Genomic DNA, 19141 nt, shown 5'->3' on the forward strand with positions numbered 1-19141 from the left:
TCCAGGCAGCGTACAGTAGGTAAAAACAAAACAAAGCAAAAATGTATTTCAGTTAAATCTAAAACTTTAATAAGCAACCAGGAAATCCCACTGATGTTCTTCCTAGTCCCAAAGTCAGGATGATCTGATGTGCTGCATGCAAAGCCATGGTGACTTAATGTGCTACACAAAGACCTAGCTAAGAAAAACATTTTAATTAAGAGTTAAGGCTGTTTTTTTTTAAACAAAAGATTTACAAAAGGGGGTGAGGGGATTCACTCCTCTGTTTAGGTTTTACGTCTACTTTTTTTTTTTGATCTGTTCAATCATGTCCAATTCTCAGAGACTGCCTGGACAAGTCCCTGCAGTTTTCTTGGCAAGGTTTTTCAGAAGTGGTTTGCCATTGCCTCCTTCCTAGGACTGAGAGAAAGGGACTGGCCCAGGGTCACCTAGCTGGCTTTGTGCCTAAGGTGGGACTAGAACTCATAGTCTCCTGGTTTCTAGTCTGATGCCTTCACCATGACACCAAAATGGCTCTCTTACATCTACTAGCCTTATCTTTAAAAAATGCAGAGTGCATGCTTTATTGTAGGGATGGTCAATGATCTGGATCCAAAGCCAGGAGGACATTTTGGAGTAGACATGAACTTGAATGCCACACTTCTCAGAACCTCCTTCCCTCTTTCCCTGGGCTTCCCAGAAAATTGCCCATTCTGAGTTATGCAATGGCCAACACTATTTGCAGGACTACAACTCCCATCCTTATTCCTCCTTGACTGGGCCGGCTAGGGCAGATACAAGATGATGCTCAACCGCGCACTTCTGCTGTGTTTATTCTTAAGTTTGGTGTACATCCTGGATCTTTTTTAATGGTTTGTTGAAGTAGCTGAAGATAGGAAGCCTCCTTGAGTCATGACGTAAGTCAACATTCTGAGCCTTGAGTTACGTCCTGCGCCCACCCTATTTACTTTTTTGCCAGTGGCCTAATAACCTGTTCCTTCCTTTCCCTGGGCTGAAGCTTAGTGACAATCTTCTGCGGACAACGGTTGGTGTATGTGGCGTGCCAAGAATCCATCAGCTGGTCCTTCTGCAGTTGTTTTGGCCTTTAATTATGCATGCCTTTAAAACACAGTCATAAAGGCACCACAAAGGGATGCCATAAACTCTACTGGCGGCACAGAAAACTGACATAAAAATGGGAAAGGCATGCTTTTGAAGCTGTGGAGCTTGTTTTCCCCAAACCCCTGTAGTCTTTTCTGAAATGCAAATTTTCCCCCTCCCTTCCCCTCCCCAAATTGTATAACTGGAATCCTGCTTTATTGGTTGAATGCATAGGAACTCTCCTACTTCCCTTCCCAAATTTCTGAAAGGCCTAGTCCTGAAAAACATCCATTGCTTTTTGCAGATATCTAGATACTAGCATGGGATTATGGGAACTGCAGTTCAGTCTGATATCTTGGACTGTGACACCCATAATCCTCCACCTTTGTTGGCTGCGGCTTAGGGGAATCGGTGTCCCAAGCCTAAACATCTACCAGACACTGAGTCTGGGTATTAATCTAATTAGCTCAGTGTTCTCTGCAGTGATTGGAAATGATGTCAGGCACACATCTTTTGCTTGTCTAATGAAGTGGGGAGTTGAATCAGTTACACGTTGGCTGGGCTTAACTGTGTTATGGAATTAACTCATATTCTGGGTTCGTAGAATCCACCGAGCCATGAATAACCAAACATGTTGGGTTGCTACCAGATAATGAACCCACAATAAACTGACCCAACTTAGCATGGGATGACAGTGCAAGCACTTTCACTACCCTGGCTAATCCTGCTTTGTGAACCCAGCAAAGAGGTGTTTAATGAGCAAGCTACAGCCCTTCCCTGGAGGGTTCTGGGGGGGCTTCTCCTGGTTTTAGAGCTTCTGAGGTTTAGAGTCTAACCTCTCATTTCATTTTTGTAGTGTCAGAAAGCCGGGGGATTCTGGAAAGCATCCAAAAATTCTCCTTACTGCCAACGTACCTGCCTGTGAGTTACCACATCCACAATGCAGACATCTCGTTCTTCCTCAAAGAAGCCAACCAAGATATCATGAGGAACTCTAGCCTTCAGTCCCGGGTGGAGTCCTTCCTAGTCTATAAAGCGAGGAGGCCACCCATCTTAAATGCAACCTATGGGCCTTTTTCAGTCGAGCAAGTGGTACCCCAGGACCTGCTGTCTTCATCTAACCCCTTCAGATCCACTGCCCCCAGGATATCTTTCAACTGGAAGCTGAAGGCATACATCCTAAACCGCAAGGTTTACCCAAGCAGGCCCAAAGTCCAGGTTCTCTTCTACATCATTGGGAGAGACTGGGATGATTACAGCATTTCAGAGCAGTTGCCTTGCTTGAGAGTCTTTGCTTTCAGAGAGACGAGGGAGGTCCGCGCGAGCTGCAGGCTGGCGGGAAGCCTGGGATTTTGCCTGGCCGAGTTGGACCTTCTCCCCAGCTGGTTTAACCCACCCACTGTGGTGGCTGGCCGAAAGAAATTTCTGAATCAGTCAGAAGGGAGTCAAGTGGAATTATACTACGCCATTCAACCGGGGGACCAGAAAGGGGATTGTATGAAGGAGGACTTGAGAAAGAACAATGGAATCAGGCCTGCACGCAACGACGTTGATGAATCAGGGCCACCCTTGCAAAGGATAGGAAGTGTTTTTCTTTATCAGGCATGGGGTAGCCCTCCCTCAAGTGAACTGTGGCTGGATAGTAATGTGGTCATTCAGTATATACCAAAGACGCTGAAGCAAGGGGAAGTATTGACCGTTGTGGTGTCCATGGCTAAAAACTCAACCGAGGACCAGTTCACATTGAGGTAAAGCAACATGTCATATTTCAGATTCAGATATATGCCCCCCCCCTTTTTTTTTTATTTCAGGTCTTCTCCTATGGAAATGTTAAAAATATTTTGTGTGCACCCATTTGGGCTGGATGTGTTTTGCAAAATGTATATTTGGCCGAGTCTGATAGTATGTTGACCTCCCTTGGTGTGCAACAGAATATAGAACACAATGGCCACCATCCCATTGGGTTTAGATTTGGACTGGGCAGGATCGTCAATTTGCAATATTTAGATCCTGGCATGAGATGGGCAATCTGGTATCTTAGTTTTTTGAGCTGGTATATATTGAGGACAAAGTTCATAACTTGCTGTTAGGATCTGGGTTTTGTAGACAGGAGATTTCAGATTTGGTTTCAGTGATCTAATTTAAGCTTTTGGGCGGGAGTGGGGGGCTAGGTGATGGTGCTGCTTAGGTTTTCCACTAGAAGGACGCAGATCTTTAAGAGGCACTGTCAGGGCTTCAGAGGGAAAGTGTGACTTGAAGCATTGCCCTGATTCTCTTTTTAGGGCAGAGCACTCCACTCCACTAAGAGTGATTTATGCACGTATGTAGCATGTAGGCAAAGCTACTATCATAATAGGAGTGACAAATTAAACTGGACTGGCTACAGTGCATCCCTGCTCAGTGCTTTGCTGTGTCAGGATGGAGCAATGCACCTCTGCAAGGTGAGCTTTCTCACTGAGTTGGCTCATCTATAATTTTTATGCCTCTAATTCTTAGAGAGTACCACAGGTGTTCAATTTTCCTTCTGCAGTCTCCGTGTTTAAGAGCCAAGGGTGGCATTCTTTAATTCAAAGCACAGACAGGCCTCTTTATATAGCAGCAATAGTGGTTAATTTTTACTGCCTGGTGCAGATGGTGCCGTGTTAGAGCTACCTTTGGAAAGCACGTCGAGCTTGCCCCCTTGAGATTTGTTCAGGTTGAGGAATCTTTTCTGAAAAATGGGAAGGAAGGAAGATAAAACCTACTGGATTTTGTTTGTCTAGGATGAGTAGATGCCAAATGCTTGACTTTTAATAGTTGATTCTGGTTCTAAGGGCACAGCTAAGCAAGGTGAAGTCCTGAAAGATAAAACTTCTGGGTCTGATTGGCAAGCAATAAGGTTTCAAGTAGGACCGTGGACAGCTCCATGGATGGTAGTTGTTGCATCAGAACACAAATTGAGTCTTTAAAAAGAGACCAGTGGACAAACTTTTATGCTGTTGCCTACCAAGCAACTGGTAGTAATGGCTCCATGGTGGTGGAGGGAAGTATTTTTCTATTCACATTTCTAAAATGAATTTGTTGCCCTTAGAAAGACCATACCTCAGAGGCAAATAGGAAAGAGAAATGGAGATCTCACTGTTTGTTTCTTCTCCAAGGTCGCCATCCTGTCTTTTGACCTTGGAGAAGAAAAGCCACAGATCTCCATTGCTGTCCCAGGAACTTTGGGATAACTTTCTAAATAACACAATAACATCTTGCATTTAAATAGCAGAAGCCATCCTACTGTTTTAGTGCCGAAAGACAGGGTGTCCATGTTCCGAAAGACGTAATTGAATAATACCGAAATACAAAGCTGGGCATGGAACCAATCCCACTCATCAAAAAGTTGCTATTAGAGAACCACATCCAACAATACCCCAACAAAATAGCCCCATTCCCTCTGATTTATTAACAATAAACAATGAAAATTACTGAATGAGATGAGAAAACAGCAATGAAGAGAGAGCATAAACAAATGCCAAAAACAAAAACAATAAATTCAACGTGATAAGAATGCAAAAATGGGTGTATGTCTCTCCGTAGTATATATTTTCTGCGTTAAAAAAAATAAAGAAATCAAAACTTGAATGCCAGAAGCAGCAAAATTAAAAGCTGCATCATATTCTAAGCCTTGCTTGGTGATGGAAGTCAGGCAGCATATAAATTGAATGAATCGTTATTAATTATTATATATTTTTTTAAACCTGAAGTTTGGGAAACACTATTATAGATTGTAATGGTTTTATACACAATTCATCTGAAGCCTCTTTCTTGCACCAAGCTCTAGCAAAAGCAGCTATTTGAAGGCTATTTTCATAAAACTGTATCCCCATGGCACGGGGTGAAGTTTTGCAATTTCTCGCAAGTCCGTATGAAGGTCTTCAAGCAACTAGCTTTCCCAGTCTCGGATGCTCGGCAAAATCCACGCTGAGATCTGTTCCCCCAATTCCTGTTTCAGGCATACCATTTTTTTGCTGTTGTTTACTTCCAATTACTCTTCCAGTCCCAAGTTCCCACAAGTCCTATCAAAGAGTGTCATACAATGAAATAATTGCCAAGCCCAAGAACTTGGCAGGTGATCAGAACAGACGTTAGAGGAGAATCTGGAAATGGTGGGCAAGGTGCCAAGGTGTTTTTGACAGATCGCTCTTTCACCCGGTATTTAATTGCTGTCCCTGTTTAACTTAATAAAATAAGAGGCCTGCCTTGCTTTCTGAGATAATGAGAAGGACAGCTGAGAAATGAAGCCTTGTTTGGCCATGTTGGTTGGTTGGAGAATAAGATACTTGAACAAAAAGAAGGCAGTGCAGGCCCAGATGAACTGGAAATCTTGGATTTTAAAGGGAGCCTCCCCAGCCCTGTCTTGTTGTCCCTCCATGTCTCTCCAGAGTTAGACTGTGGGTCCATCTACCCCAGAGTTGTACGTCAAATCTGGAACTTGACCTGTGCTTTGATGCATCCATCCTTCAACTGGCCTGTGCTAACATTTCTCCAGTGTCTTGCTCAGACAGCCCCCTCTCCCACCCAGAAATAGATCTAAGCTTTGCTTTTGATGTTGTTGTATTATTTCTTTGCTTGTTCAACCTGCTGGTTCTTCCTTTAAAATCAAAAGGTAGAAGGGTGGGAGCATCTCTCTATATTCAGAAGCAAGCAAAAACTAAGCACAAGAGATGATCTGAATGCTGCAGTGTTATTTTTTTCCCTTATCTGTAAAGTACAATACAGCATAGGAATTCTTTGGGTTTTTTTAACCATCCCATTGCCTAAATGAGTTTTCTTTTTGCTGCGGCAGGATTGTTCCTTTTTGTAAACTGGAGAGCCTCAGGAATGTGAGGAAAGGAAAGGAGGAAGAGCTGAACTTTTCCCAATAAAGTTTCTATTAAAGTAGAAGCGGGGGTGGGGGTGGGGAATCAGGTTTAAATGCTGGATTTTGGTGTGGGGGGGGTCCTTGTGCATGTACGGGCAATGGGAACTCATCTTTTTAGAAGCAATTTTGAATGGTGTATGACTTCTCTCTCCCCTGATCTCATCCACTTTGGCACTCCAATACTTTTTGGGCCGTCCATAGAGAAAACATTAGGGGGCTTGCGGTGATAAGAAAATGAAACAATATGAGAGAAAGCTGTCAGGCCTGTGGTTGGATAAATAGAAGACAGATGGCAAAAGTGATTGCCAATGACAAGTTGCAAGGAACCTTGTTTGCAGGTGCTGTTTCAGTCATCCATCACACTTTCACCTAATAGAGGGAGATGTCACTGTGATGTACTTAAATTCCTCACTGACTGCTTTAAAAAAAAAAGGAACATCTGGGAAAAAACAGACAGAGAAAGCACATTGAGTTGGGGAGCACCTAACTGCAAAACCAGGATGGAGGCCAGCAGGACCCTCCTGCAACACTGGGGAGCTTGGTTCCTCCCGTTTCCACCTAAAGAAATAAGGAATTGAATGTGAAGCGGAAGGAATAATCACCCATGACCTTTCTCGGATGTTTTCTCTCTCCCTGCAGAAAAGAAACATACCTTCTCCTACCCTATCTGGAAGCTTCCAACTTGACTTAACATTTCTTTAGGTTCTTTGAGTTGACTGTCTTGTTGGAAAGTGGTGAGGGTCTTTGAAAAGGTGTGGTACAAGGACCTTAATCTGAACCCTAACTGGATGTTACACCCATTATCCACCTCTCCCTGTGATTGGACACCTATTTATAGGAGATGGAATGGTTCTGTTGAAGTTGGGGTTTTGCTGATTTCCTAATTTATTGTCATCTTGTGTTTTATATTAATTGTGGGCCTCCATGAGTCTTTGGTGCAAGGGGATGGTCTAAAACAGTGTTTCTCAGCCTTGGCAACTTTAAAATGGGTGGACTTCAACACCCAGATTTCTGGGAGTTGAAGTCCACCCATCTTAAAGGTGCCAAGGTTGAGAAACAGTGGTCTAAAAAGATGGTTAGCAAATGCATAGCTGTCGATAGATAAAACTATAGTTAGCAAAATATAGCCAGCAGATCAAGACCCTCCTACCCCATCCATGAGGATTTGCTGAGGGAGCTGCTTTCCTTGGAAGTAAGTTCCAACAGCAGATCTTCTCTCATCAGACTGATGAATAAGTAGGGGGGAGGTATAGGAGAAATGTCTGGTGCTCAAGGAAGGAAGGAAGGAAGGAAGGAAGGAAGGAAGGAAGGAAGGAAGGAAGGAAGGAAGGGAGGGAGGGAGGGAGGGAGGGAGGGAGGGAGGGAGGGAGGGAGGGAGGGAGGGAGGGAGGGAGGAAGGAAGGAAGGAAGGAAGGAAGGAAGGAAGGAAGGAAGGAAGGAAGGAAGGAAGGAAGGAATCTATAGATACTCTATGTGTGTTCCTGTACCACAGGATATGAACTGCATTGAAATGAGCAATGATCTGGAGAAATGGAGCAAAGAATGCATTGAAGGAAGTGGGCTTGGATTGGGAGATGTGTTGGTAATGATTTAAAAATAATCATTCCAATCTTGCTATGCTGATATTAAAATTATTTAATTTTGGTCCCTGTTTCTCTCCAGCTCAAGTTCTAAGAGAGATTCCCGCCTTCTCTTTCTCCTCCTACTCCTATGTAAATGCTGGGGAGTTTATTAAGCTTGTTTTAAGGAGAGCCCGAAAGAGTGGCTTAATATTTACAAATGGTTGTCCCCACACTTTGATTAACCTCTTCCATCAGCCCCCGCCTTTGTAATCGCAGTTAAATGAGAGCAATTTAGCTTCGGCAATGGAATTAAGTGGGAGGTGAAGAGAGTGGGTGGGAAGAAAATTCCCCCACCATAAATCCAGGGCCCTGAATTAAAGATCTGCTCAATGCATGCTAACGAGTTCCTAGTGCAGTTGAGCACTTGGGATGGCATGGGAGAGCACCAGCGCGGAAGGAAAGAGAGCATGCTGAGTGAGCAACGAGTGAGTCAAAACTGCTTAGCTTTGGGTTAATTTGGGGGGCCCAAATTTGAAAACCCAGCTGCCGTGTTTAGCAGGTCTGGGCACAGATGGCAAGCTAACTGAGATTCTTTGAAGGTGCACTATCAAGGTTCTTGTTTCTCTTCTTAGGTTGGTTCCTTCATCCTACAGGTTACAGAGACCTGTTTGATTTTTGTGGATCTGGTGTAGATAGATGGATCTAGCTTCCATCAGCTTGGGGCATTCTGGGTTTTGTAGTTTCAGGCTGTCTGAAAGATGGCAGGTTGCATGTAGATTAGGTTGTGTTACATTCCTAGTTGATATACAGCATGGATTATGGCCTCAAATATAAGATTTTGGGGAGCTTTCTTTTTTTGGCAGGGAGGGATGAAGATGACTTGCCTGATAAGCCTATTATTTTATATAAAATTAGAGAACAATGGTATAGCCTTAGCAGGGCAAATAAAAGTGAGCTCACTTGATGTGCTGCTAGGCAATAACATTTTTTTAAATTATTGTTGTTGTACATATCCCATTTTTTTTTCAATGATCTCAAGGCACAGTGCATGATTCTTCTCTGTTTAGACCCTGCAAGATAGAATGGGGTGAAAGGAGTGAGTATGTGTTCCCAGGTCAACCAATCCATGGATGAGTGAAGGTTTGGCCCCAGGTCTCCTCAATCCTACTCCAGAAGACATCTAACTTGAAAGAGAAATTGCAATCTGTTATACAGCAGCCGAAGGGATGCGGTGGTGCTGCGGGTTAAACCGCTGAGCTGCTAAGCTTGTCGATTGGAAGGTCGGCGGTTCGAATCTGCATGACAGGGTGAGCTCCCGTTGCTAGTCCCAGCTCCTGCCAACCTAGCCATTCGAAAACATGCAAATGTGAGTCGATGAATAGGTACCGCTTCGGCGGGCAGGTAACGGCGTTCCGTTTAGTCATGCCGGCCACATGACCACGGAAGTGTCTACGGACAAACGCCGGCTCTTCGGCTTTGAAACGGAGATGAGCACCGCCCCCTAGAGTCGGACACGACTGGACTTCATGTCAAGGGAAACCTTTACCTTTACCGTTACCTATACAGCAGCCGTAACTTAATTTTAGGCAAACTTCTCTAATTACAAAAGTTTCAATACAGTTTGGAGGTTGGTGGCACATGAAGAGTTAATCCAGGGTTCTGAACTGTAGCTGTAGATGTGTGCTCAGCAGCTCTGAAGTTAGTGAAGTATGACTGAGTTTGTCTGGACATTGTTTGATTGGATTTATTACTCATCCACTTTTGGCTTTTAGGCAGTGTTTCCCTGGTTCCCGAATTAGATGGTTGCAGTTTCGTTGCCTGGCTTAACTTAGCTAGAAGCTCATGTGGGAAAAGCATATTTTCTGTTCATTTGCATCTCTAACTTCCTTATATTTTTGAAGTCAGCAAGGTTTGAGCATTTCTTGCCTGATTCTGTTTATTTTTTAACGTATTATTCCCATCCCTACCTCCCCATTTACCCAAGGAGCACCCAGGCGAACTGATGGTAAAAAAAATAAAAGAGAAATAATGGGAGGGGGTAGGTGGGAAGAATTCTTATTAATTCAGTTCAAAACTTCTGGCTGATAAGGAAGATCTTAACTGCTTTCCTGAAAGTGGGGGGGAAAGGGAGCAAGATGGAAATAGCAAAGGAGAGTATTGTATGATTTGGGGGACCTGCAGAAATCATTCTCCTGCTTGCCCCATAGATGGTCCTCTGAAAGTGAGAGTATCTTTTAAAAAGCCACTTTTGAAAATCTGAGATTCAGGAGCTGTAATGGAATGTGAGAAAGACCTTGGGAGGCTGGGTGAAGAGACACTACCAAGGGAAGAGACAGATCAGAGACAGCCTAGCCCACAGCTAGATAGTGGGCAGGGCAAAAGGTCAGAAGGGACCCTCCCTAGTTTCTCGGGCGGTAAAGTAGATGGGGGGATGAATCTGAAGGGGAGGGTGATGTAATGGTGTGTGGGAAAGACCTTGGGAGACAGGGCCAAGAGAGGCTGCCTAGGGAGCAGTCAGATAAGAGACAACACAGCCCACAGCTGGATAGTGGGTGGGGCAAGAGGTTCAAAAGAGACCCTCCCTAGTTTCTTGGGCTGTAAAGGAGAGGGGGGAGAACTGTACTTTCAGACTTGCAAGTTTCTGTAAATGTAGTTTACAGTAAAGTAGAATTAGCTCTTCTGGTTGTGATTCCTATCTGGTTCACCTTGCGAGGCCGACATCAATCTTGCAAGTATGAAAGTAAAATTCTCCCCACCCACCCCCATCTCTTTTACAGCCCAGGAAACTAGGAGGGGGGTCCCTCCTGAGCCTCTTGCTCCACCCATTGTGCAGCTGTGGGCTATGCCCTCTCTTATCTGACCATTCCCTAGGCAGTGTCTCTTCACTCAGTTTTCCAAAGTCTTTCTCACATATCATTACAGGATGTACGTTAGTTAAAGCTTTAAAGCTTAAAACCAACATCTGGACTTGTGCTTGGGAAACAGTGATGACCAGTCTTGATTGAATTTGCAGGACCCTCTTCAAGGATAGCCCCATTCAGAGCAAACTGCAGTAGTCTTTTTTTTACCACCAAGCACAAGTGGACGTTGATACATCCAATTTGGTGACTGCTAAAATGCTACGTGCAGAGTGGCACCATTTCTAGGAGATCTAGAGAAGGGGAAATCACACTCAAGCTCAGGAAAATGGTGTTTCCTCCAGTCATTGTGGGGTCTTTGGCACCAAGACCAGTCAGGGAAGAAGAGAGAGGGGAAACATGCCTTTTTCTGTAAGTAGGATGGTTCTTTAGAAAATGTGCTTTATTTTCACTTTTCTGACTTCCCCAAAACCTTGTTCTTTGGACCATAGAAAACCATAGCCAATGAACATCCCACAGATTGGCACAAGAAAATACAAACATGTCTAAATGCATAAAAATTGCTTTTGAGGAGCAGTTGCTGATTTGCACCATGCAGTAACAACAACATCAAATGCAGTGGTTCCCCCACCCCAAAATCCCAGAATAAACCATGGAATTGTTGCTGTGTGATTTGCATGTTCAGCGAAAGTAATATAAATCTGTGGGATTCTTTTGCCATCCACGCATCTCATGCCAACCTTCCTGTCTCTTTGCCCCAAATATCAGACCAGACTGTAACACTTGCCAATGGGGCTTTCTTGAACACATTGTTCCAGACCAATGCAGCCCCTCATCATATTTAGAACTAATTACAGTGGGGTTTCTCATCAACTCATCTAATTTTTGTACCCTGCCAGATGTTCCTGGCAGGGTCTGCCTAGAGTTTTTCAGTTGATGATGGCCATCTCTGTGATCAGCAATTACATTAACTACAATGCAGGACTCATTCATTATAAGAATTTTGCTTTTCAGCTGCATTATTACAGAAGAGTGTTTGTGTGTGTGCAACACCACTGGGCGATAGTTTGCAAAATTTGAAGAAGCTGTCCCAAAATGAGCACTCTAGTGGACAGTGTAACGCTTGGTTCCCAGACTGATAAGGATTCAAGTGAGTGTAACCAAAACAGCCCACAGCTGCAGACCACCCGCAACCTCCAGATTCCTCACCATTACATTGGAAATGACTATCTTTCTCACTGTTAATCCAAAAGGCTGTAAGAAAAATGGTTCAAAGGCCCTGTGTCAGCCTTACCAGGTAGACCAAACAGGAAACACAACCAGATCTGCTAATTCTACTTTAAATATATTTAAATATATTTAATCAATATATAAATATATTGAGAGCTCCTGCACCAAAGTCAAATTCCTTGTATGTCTAATCTTACTTGGCCAATAAAGTATTCTATTCTATTCTATTCTATTCTATTCTATTCTATTCTATTCTATTCTATTCTATTCTATTCTATTCTATTCTATTCTATTCATTGTAACGCTCCATTAACAGAATCTTACAAGTCTGAAAGTACAACTGTCCCCCCCACCCCATCTCCTTTACAGCCCAAGAAACTAGGGACGGTCCCTTCTGAGCCTCTTGCCCCACCCATTGTGCAGCTGTGGGCTCTGCCCTCTCTTATCTGACCGTTCCCTAGGCAGCATCTCTTCTCCCCATCTCCCAAGGTCTTTCCCACATACTATTAAACCCTGCCCTAATGTACACAGATATACTTTGGTTCACTTGCTGGATTTCTGGTAATGTTAAAGCTTGTTAATGAGAATTCTGTGAGATTCAGTCTTAGGGGAAAGATTGACTTTTGGTTCGAGCAGCTTACAATGACCTCACACAGTGTGACAGACCCTTAGACATTATTTCATGGTGCTCCTTAATAGGGCACGTTTGCTCGTATGCCATTACATAATAAAATAGGCAGTTACGTGATGTGCCTCTCTGGGTAGTTCATTAGCTGATGGGTTAGCTAAGACAGCCAGCACAGATCCACAGAGATCTGAAAGGACTGGTGGCCTGAACTTTAGCCTCTACAACTCATCTCCTTGCAAGAAGGCAGACTTCTTGATTTAACAGAAAGGACCTGTGGGTAACACCTCTTCCTCTAGATGTCAGTGTTTTGAACGTCCCTCATTCCTCACCATTGGGCATGCAAAAGAAGAATGATGGAAATTGGACATCTAGAAGGGCACCCATTGTTCATCCCTGCCAGAGAAGGATTCAGGTAGCCCAGTGCCAGGTAGAACGAAGCTCTATTTTCAGGACCTTGGATAGCGCCAACAAGTTAGTTGCTTGATCCTTACCCTCATGGGCCCAGCCGTCTTCCCAAAGGGAGCAGTGCTTTGGAGAGAGATGGTCCTCCAGCAAGATGTTTTGTGCTAGACGTCAGAAGTGCTAGACTTCAGGATAGAAATCAGCTCATTTAGGGCCTACAGTTCCTCAAGGAAGTGGTGGAGCTAAAAGAGGAGAGTAGGCTTCATTCTGTGCACCAAAATGATGGAACAAATTGTTCCTTTAGTGCTCTCCATGGTTTTCTTGCGAAGATGAAGACAGCACACTATCATAGTTTGTGCTTCTGGCTATAAATTCAGGTGTTCTAAATAACCCTCCAGGCTCCTGCAACCACAGTCTTGGCTCAGCTGAATGCCAGCTTTCAGGAGAAGGCAAGATAAGCTGGATTCATTAGCATTTGGCACCAGATAGTGGTTTTCAGATTGGCTGCTCAATGGGGAGTAGGCATATCTGGGCAAATAAGCCTCTGACTTCCGATTGGGTGGAAAAATATGGAGGTGATTAGATGCCTTCCCTCTTTCCACAATTTTAAGATGCTTGAAGGCAAGAACGAGGGATCGTAACTGGGAAGGAGGTGTTCTACAAAGATCAATAAAGCTTTCTAGGCATCCACAGCAAGGCTGTTTGTATCACCATTAGTAGAACAGAAATCTCTGCGGGGAGAGTGGAGCTAAGGACATAACTGCCATCATCTAACGGCTGTGTGTTAAACACACATACTTTGAACCTTGTAATTACAGCTTTAAAGTTGCAGGTTAGATAGCGACACCAGGGTAAAAACATATTTTTGGCTTGCTTTGTCACCCAAGCTGTAAACCATGATTGCCAATCTCAATGGCTGGGTGTATGCATTACACCTAGCCAAAAGCAAACAAATGTCCTGGTGCCTCAGGAGATAAAGTGAGCTTATGGAGATATTTGTGCCACCAGCATCCTCTCTTTTTTTAAAATGTCCAGATCTGGGGTGGCTTCCAACCACAATTTCTGAAAACTGACCACTGTTTTATGTTGCTTTCAGGTAGGAAATGCCCAACAAAATATGAAAGTAGTATCAGCTCTTAAATGGACTTGCAAACATTGCTTTTGTTTAAGAAAAGAAACACCCCCAAATTCCATCTCAATAGTCCAGGGAAAGAAATCATGTCCCTGCCTATGTATGAGACATAGTGTGAGAAATCCTGCCCATTGTGCATCATCGCCGTATTTTTTTCTTTTTTTTAAATTTGGACTTCTAGAAAATGCACATAGTCCTCACTTAACAACAGTTAAGTCCTCGTTTAGTGTTTGTTTAGTGACAGTTTGGACTTAGGACAATGCTGAAAAAACCAACTTACAACCGGTCCTCAAGCTTACGACCATTGCCGCATCCCCGCAGTCACATGATCATGATTTGGGTGCTTGGCAACCAGTTCGCATTTGTAGTCATCGCAACATCCCTTGGTCATGTGATTGCCATTTTTGACCTTCCTGGCCAGCTTCTGGCAAGCAAAATCATTGGGGAACTGCGTGATTCACTTAATGACCATGTGGTTCACTTAATGCTGCAAAAAAGGTTGCAAAATCATTTTGGATTCACTTAGTGACCACTTCACTTAGCAACCAAAGTTCTGATCCCAATTGTGTTCATTAAGCAAGGGCCATCTGTATTAAGTGTGACCCCCAGCTATCAAAAAGTTGTCTACCCATCCTGTCCATTTAGCTCAACATTGGCCATTGGTAGCCATTCTCTGTGAATGTAGCTTTGTTCCCTCATCCCCTCTTATGATGTTGAATCTTGCTTCTAAATGTTTGCATGCAGGAGCGCTCTGCCACAAACCTATGGCTTTCTCCCTGCAAACCAATGAGCAGGCATACAAGTTTGGACCCCTGCCCATGAATGCTTGAACTTTCGTCCCTGCAAGGTTCTCATGGGGCTCTGAAGCCCTACTGCCTCTCCCATGCCCAAGCTGATCATCCTCTGCATTCTGACCTTGGCTGACCATATTTCTCAGCCTCGGCAGCTTGATTCAGTCCTTAGGATCTGCCCTTGCCTCACCTCCCCTTTCTGCAAACGCTGCTCCAAGCATGGTGGACTTGTAGTAAAGGTTAAGCTTTAACCGAACAGTGACAGCTAAGGATCAGCTTTGATCTGCTTTGCTGTTCAAACTGAAATCTCCCCAAAGTGGCATTTAAGTATATTTCAGAGGGGTTCTGTAAGTGAGCAGTAACCAAATGAAATTTTCTCTTAGAAGTTGTTATACACACACACACACACACACACACACACATGAGAGAGTTGTATATTTTGTATAAGACTGGTATTGCAGATTAGCTTTTCCTAAATCCTTGTGAGAGGAGGCAATCAATAACCAGTTCAATTTTCCATCACAACTCTCTCTTATTTATGAGTGACCCAGCGACCCTCGTCCATCACTGTTTCTTTGATGCAGTCTATTAGCGAATATATTTCAGGGCCCAATTAGATTCAGTGACAGTTCTAACAGATGCCTGTTTATTTGCTCCTTCCCATACATTCCAGTCAGAGTTCCGGACTGGGAAGTGGTGCAGAGGAGATGCCAGATTAAAAAGGATGGGCACTTGGGGGTCCCATCAGTGGGATTTGTAGGGAAATGCTGCCATTGGTCTTCCAGATACTCCTTTCTAGACTCTTTCTTCGATGCCCACCTAGCCTACTTTTCTACCCCAGCCCTGGTTTGTTCAGAGACACACCTGGTCCGATTGAAAGGATTGTTAGAAGGGCCAACGTTAAGTAAGAGCAAAGATGCCCAGTTCCTGAAGTGATATCATCAAACATCAAGTAGTTCAGGTTGAGAAGCATCAGTGCAGTAAGCATAGCCTAGTATGTTGATGTTTGTAAAAATATATGTCAGAATTTACACAACAGAATAGAAACAAGTTCACTGGTAGAACTTCAGGTGTTGATCCAGCAAGCCTGAACTGGGACAGATCTGTAGCCTGAAACCTGTCAGCCCCATTAGGTAGACCAGACCAAGAAATCAACTCCACAGGAAGGCTAAAACTACTTTAATGAGACTGGCTATGACAACAGAATCTTGCAAGTGAAATTGTTTTGCACCTTCTCTTCCTCCTTATACTTCTGTGAATTAGGGAGGTGTTTGTCTGAGCAGCTGCCAGATGTTATCTTGACATTCTGGACTTAGACAATGTTTAACTTTGTTGCCTTGGCAATGGAGCTTGCATATCTCCATCAAGGTCCTCTTCCTTATAGCACCCCACTGAAGGCTCAAGTGCAGTTGATTCTCAATGTTTCCAGGAGACCCTCTTATGAAGAGGAATAACTCTTGAGTAGCCCTTGAATTCCCAAGAAGGTTTATTCTTTTGAACCCTGGGCTGGATTGCTGGACCTTGTGCCCTGTATGGGTGGTGATCTTTGGAGCATGGAGTTTGCATCTGATAGTAAGTCTTCTCCTTCTGAATCTATTCAGAATATCTTCTGAAGTCCACTCTTCTAAGAATTTGGAGACTTCTCTGAGAGCTTTAATTCTTTTGCAGTAACTTTTGGCTTGGGATGGTCTGATTCCTCTCCAAAGAAGGATCAGCCTAGGAGATCTTGACAATACCTAAATCTATCTATGCTTCCTTAGAATCATGTTGCATATCTCACTCAATATGCCTAGATGTTACAGAAGAGAGGAGTAACAGTTGGTCTTTTCTGACTTTAATAGCTGCTGAGAAATTCATGTGTTCATGAAAGTAGAAATATCCTCAGCAGGTGGGGATTGATAGAATGGGTTGGAACATCCCAGATTGTCCAGAATCCTATAGAACCAATAACTGGACTCTTTGGACAACATTCAAGATGTCTCTGCTAGGATTGCAAGCTAGGACAAGACAAAGCTTGGATTTGTTCTCCTGATCCTCTTAGAGAATCCTCCTGATTCTCTCTCCAACCAATCAATAGTTCACCAGTAACAACAAGCCATTGGGGTTCTTCCTTTACCTGGTGTCTCCATGGGAGGCTGGGTCAACAGGACCACATGCGGAACTTGCAAGAGATACAATGATTTAACTTTTGGAGGGCTTGTTCACCCTTTGATCAGTGGAAATGAAAGCCTGGCCAGTGGCCATGACAGAACTTGGCAGGTTCACAGCCCCATCTCCCTTGTTTTTCTAAGGAGGAGGCTGGCAGAGAATCAGAGAAGGAATGGAAGTACTGGGAAAAGATGTCCATCAGTGTGCGTTCTACTCATTGTCTGTGGGGCCTTCATTTCTCTTCTTCCCCCCAGTCTCATTCCCTGTCTTAAAGACTTAAATTCTGTCCAAGGCCTTTTCTGTGTTTTTGTTTGTTTTATTCTCCAGCTTTTCTTTCTTTCTTTCTTTTCTTGGCGTGAAAGTCGATGCCAAGCCAAGACAGATGATGTCTCACCACCTCTAGTCTGTTGCTTTGGATTCCTCTTCTCCCCCCGCCCCATCATTATTATTGTTTCCTTGCAAACTGGTTGTGCCAGAACAGGTTGCCGATTGCAGCTGCTGTTAGCAACGTTCAGAGGCTGACAGCTTGGCAATAGAAGGAGTACCATTTGGCAGGGAACTCTAGAAAGAAAGATCAAGAACGTCTAAAAGCACTGTCAAAATGTATTAAAAATCTCTTTTCTTCAAGGCGGCTGGGCCCTAGAATTGGAGGAACGATTGGGACCCAGGCTGAATGATGCAAAGAAGAGCAGGCTGGGGGTCCTAGGGACCTAGTGGGATCAAATAAATTTGCATCAGGGTAAAAATAGAGTGGAGAGTTGGATAATGCAATTGCAAATGTCAGCCATGTCTTTCCCCCTACCTTGGACCACCCTTTTCTTCAAGATCGACCCACTTATGGAGAATGGGCTCTGACGTATCATTCAAAAAACCAAGGGGGCGGGTCCTTTCTCCCCACCCGTCATGCCCGCGCAGCTGGACAGCAACTAGCTGGACTTCAGAAAGGTATCTTCTGGGAAAGCGGACAGTGAATTTCTCAGCTCTTATATGGTGAATTCTTTAAGGCAGCATCTCTCTGAGAGCTTTGAAATGTTTCTTCCCAGGTTTCTGGCCACCTGGCTGAGTTGTCGTTTATGAGATAAGCTGTTGAATGCCTACTTGTCTGCCTTTCAAAAGTTTGTGCCTGCTCTTCCTTGTATTCCTTTCCCAGCACACTCCCTCCACCCCAATCCCTCACATCAACCCTTCTAAAAAAGTAGCATCTGTTGCCCAGCTGACTGGGCTGGTACTTCCACATCGGGCTTGGAAAATTATGATGGAAATTGCATCAGAGTATTGCAATTGAGGACGATGTGATCATCCCCAAAGCCCATTTCTGAACACTTGTTCTTATGGCTGGATTGAGGGTCTGCATGGTGGAATTTCACCCTCCCTTCAATCAGTCTTAAAGTGAGTGAAAGCTTTTTTTTTTTTAAGTTGCATATTTCAAAGTGCAAAATCAGATGCCCGATTGCTTCTACTTTCATAAAATACCATGACTTTAAAAGAGCTTCTAGCATTTATCTTAAGGCATAATCACTCATGCAGGAGCCCCGTGGGATCGGTGATTGTAGGCTTGGTGGCTGGATAAAGAACTTAAAGATGATTGGAGGGATGTGGATTAAAGTACACTTTAATATTTCATTTAGAGAAATGAGTTGGACATTTGTGGCTTTGGGGAGGAGGACATTAATGATAACTTTGCTGTATTTTCTTGTATGGAATGAATAGCAATTTTTTCTTCCATGGGGTGTGGGGGGAATGATGCAATCATTGTGTGTTGGGGCTGGGAATATAAGGGATGCACACCTGCAGATGATACCCTATTAACACCCATCCAAAGTCAAGGTATAGAATATCTGAGGCACACCAAGTTATTCGTATTACGACTATGCAAAGCTTTGATCCAGAGATGTGGTTTGAAGCCAGTGCAATCAAATAGCTAAATCCAGTTGACTTTCCAGATTGGAAAGTGGAATTGAATTGTTGAATCAAGTGAGAGCTGCCCCATTCTGCCTTCTTGCAGGAGAGGCACACCCTGTTTTCAGGCATTGGATCTCTGTTCCAGCGGCTTATTAACAATGTCATTCCTTGGGAAGAGAATGAAGGGAATGTGGTTCCCACAGACGTTGATTAGCAATGTGGCAAATGTTTCCAAACTTGAATTAACCATTTTACTTACTGATTGACTGATTTGGTTGATTTGGATGAAAAAAACCCTGTCTTTGGGGTGACTTTTTTGAACAAGGGAACTGGAATGAAAATGGGGATGGTGGATTTCAGCTGAAGTGAGTCAGCCCAGCCTCTCACTTGGAAACACCCATTTGGGGGCACAGCATTGGACATCCTCTATCTTTTGATGTTGCCATGAAGATGTTCTTCAAAAGAACAAGAACATGGCCAAGAAAAGCATTGGATGTTTTATGTTTTGAGGGTTTTTTGG

General features: G+C 43.7%; 1 protein-coding gene across 1 annotated transcript in view; it reads left to right on the forward strand.

Annotated features, from left to right (window-relative positions):
- Positions 1–19141, forward strand: part of LOC134505854 (transmembrane protein 132D-like) — a 72065-nt gene that overhangs the window by 41201 nt on the left and 11723 nt on the right. The window contains exon 2 of the mRNA XM_063315791.1: positions 1937–2828. Within this exon, the coding sequence (XP_063171861.1) occupies positions 1937–2828 (892 nt within the window). The remainder of the gene's footprint in view (positions 1–1936; positions 2829–19141) is intronic.

The sequence above is a fragment of the Candoia aspera genome, chromosome 15 (genome assembly GCF_035149785.1).
Source record: "Candoia aspera isolate rCanAsp1 chromosome 15, rCanAsp1.hap2, whole genome shotgun sequence".
NCBI classification, from domain to species: Eukaryota; Metazoa; Chordata; class Lepidosauria; order Squamata; family Boidae; genus Candoia; species Candoia aspera.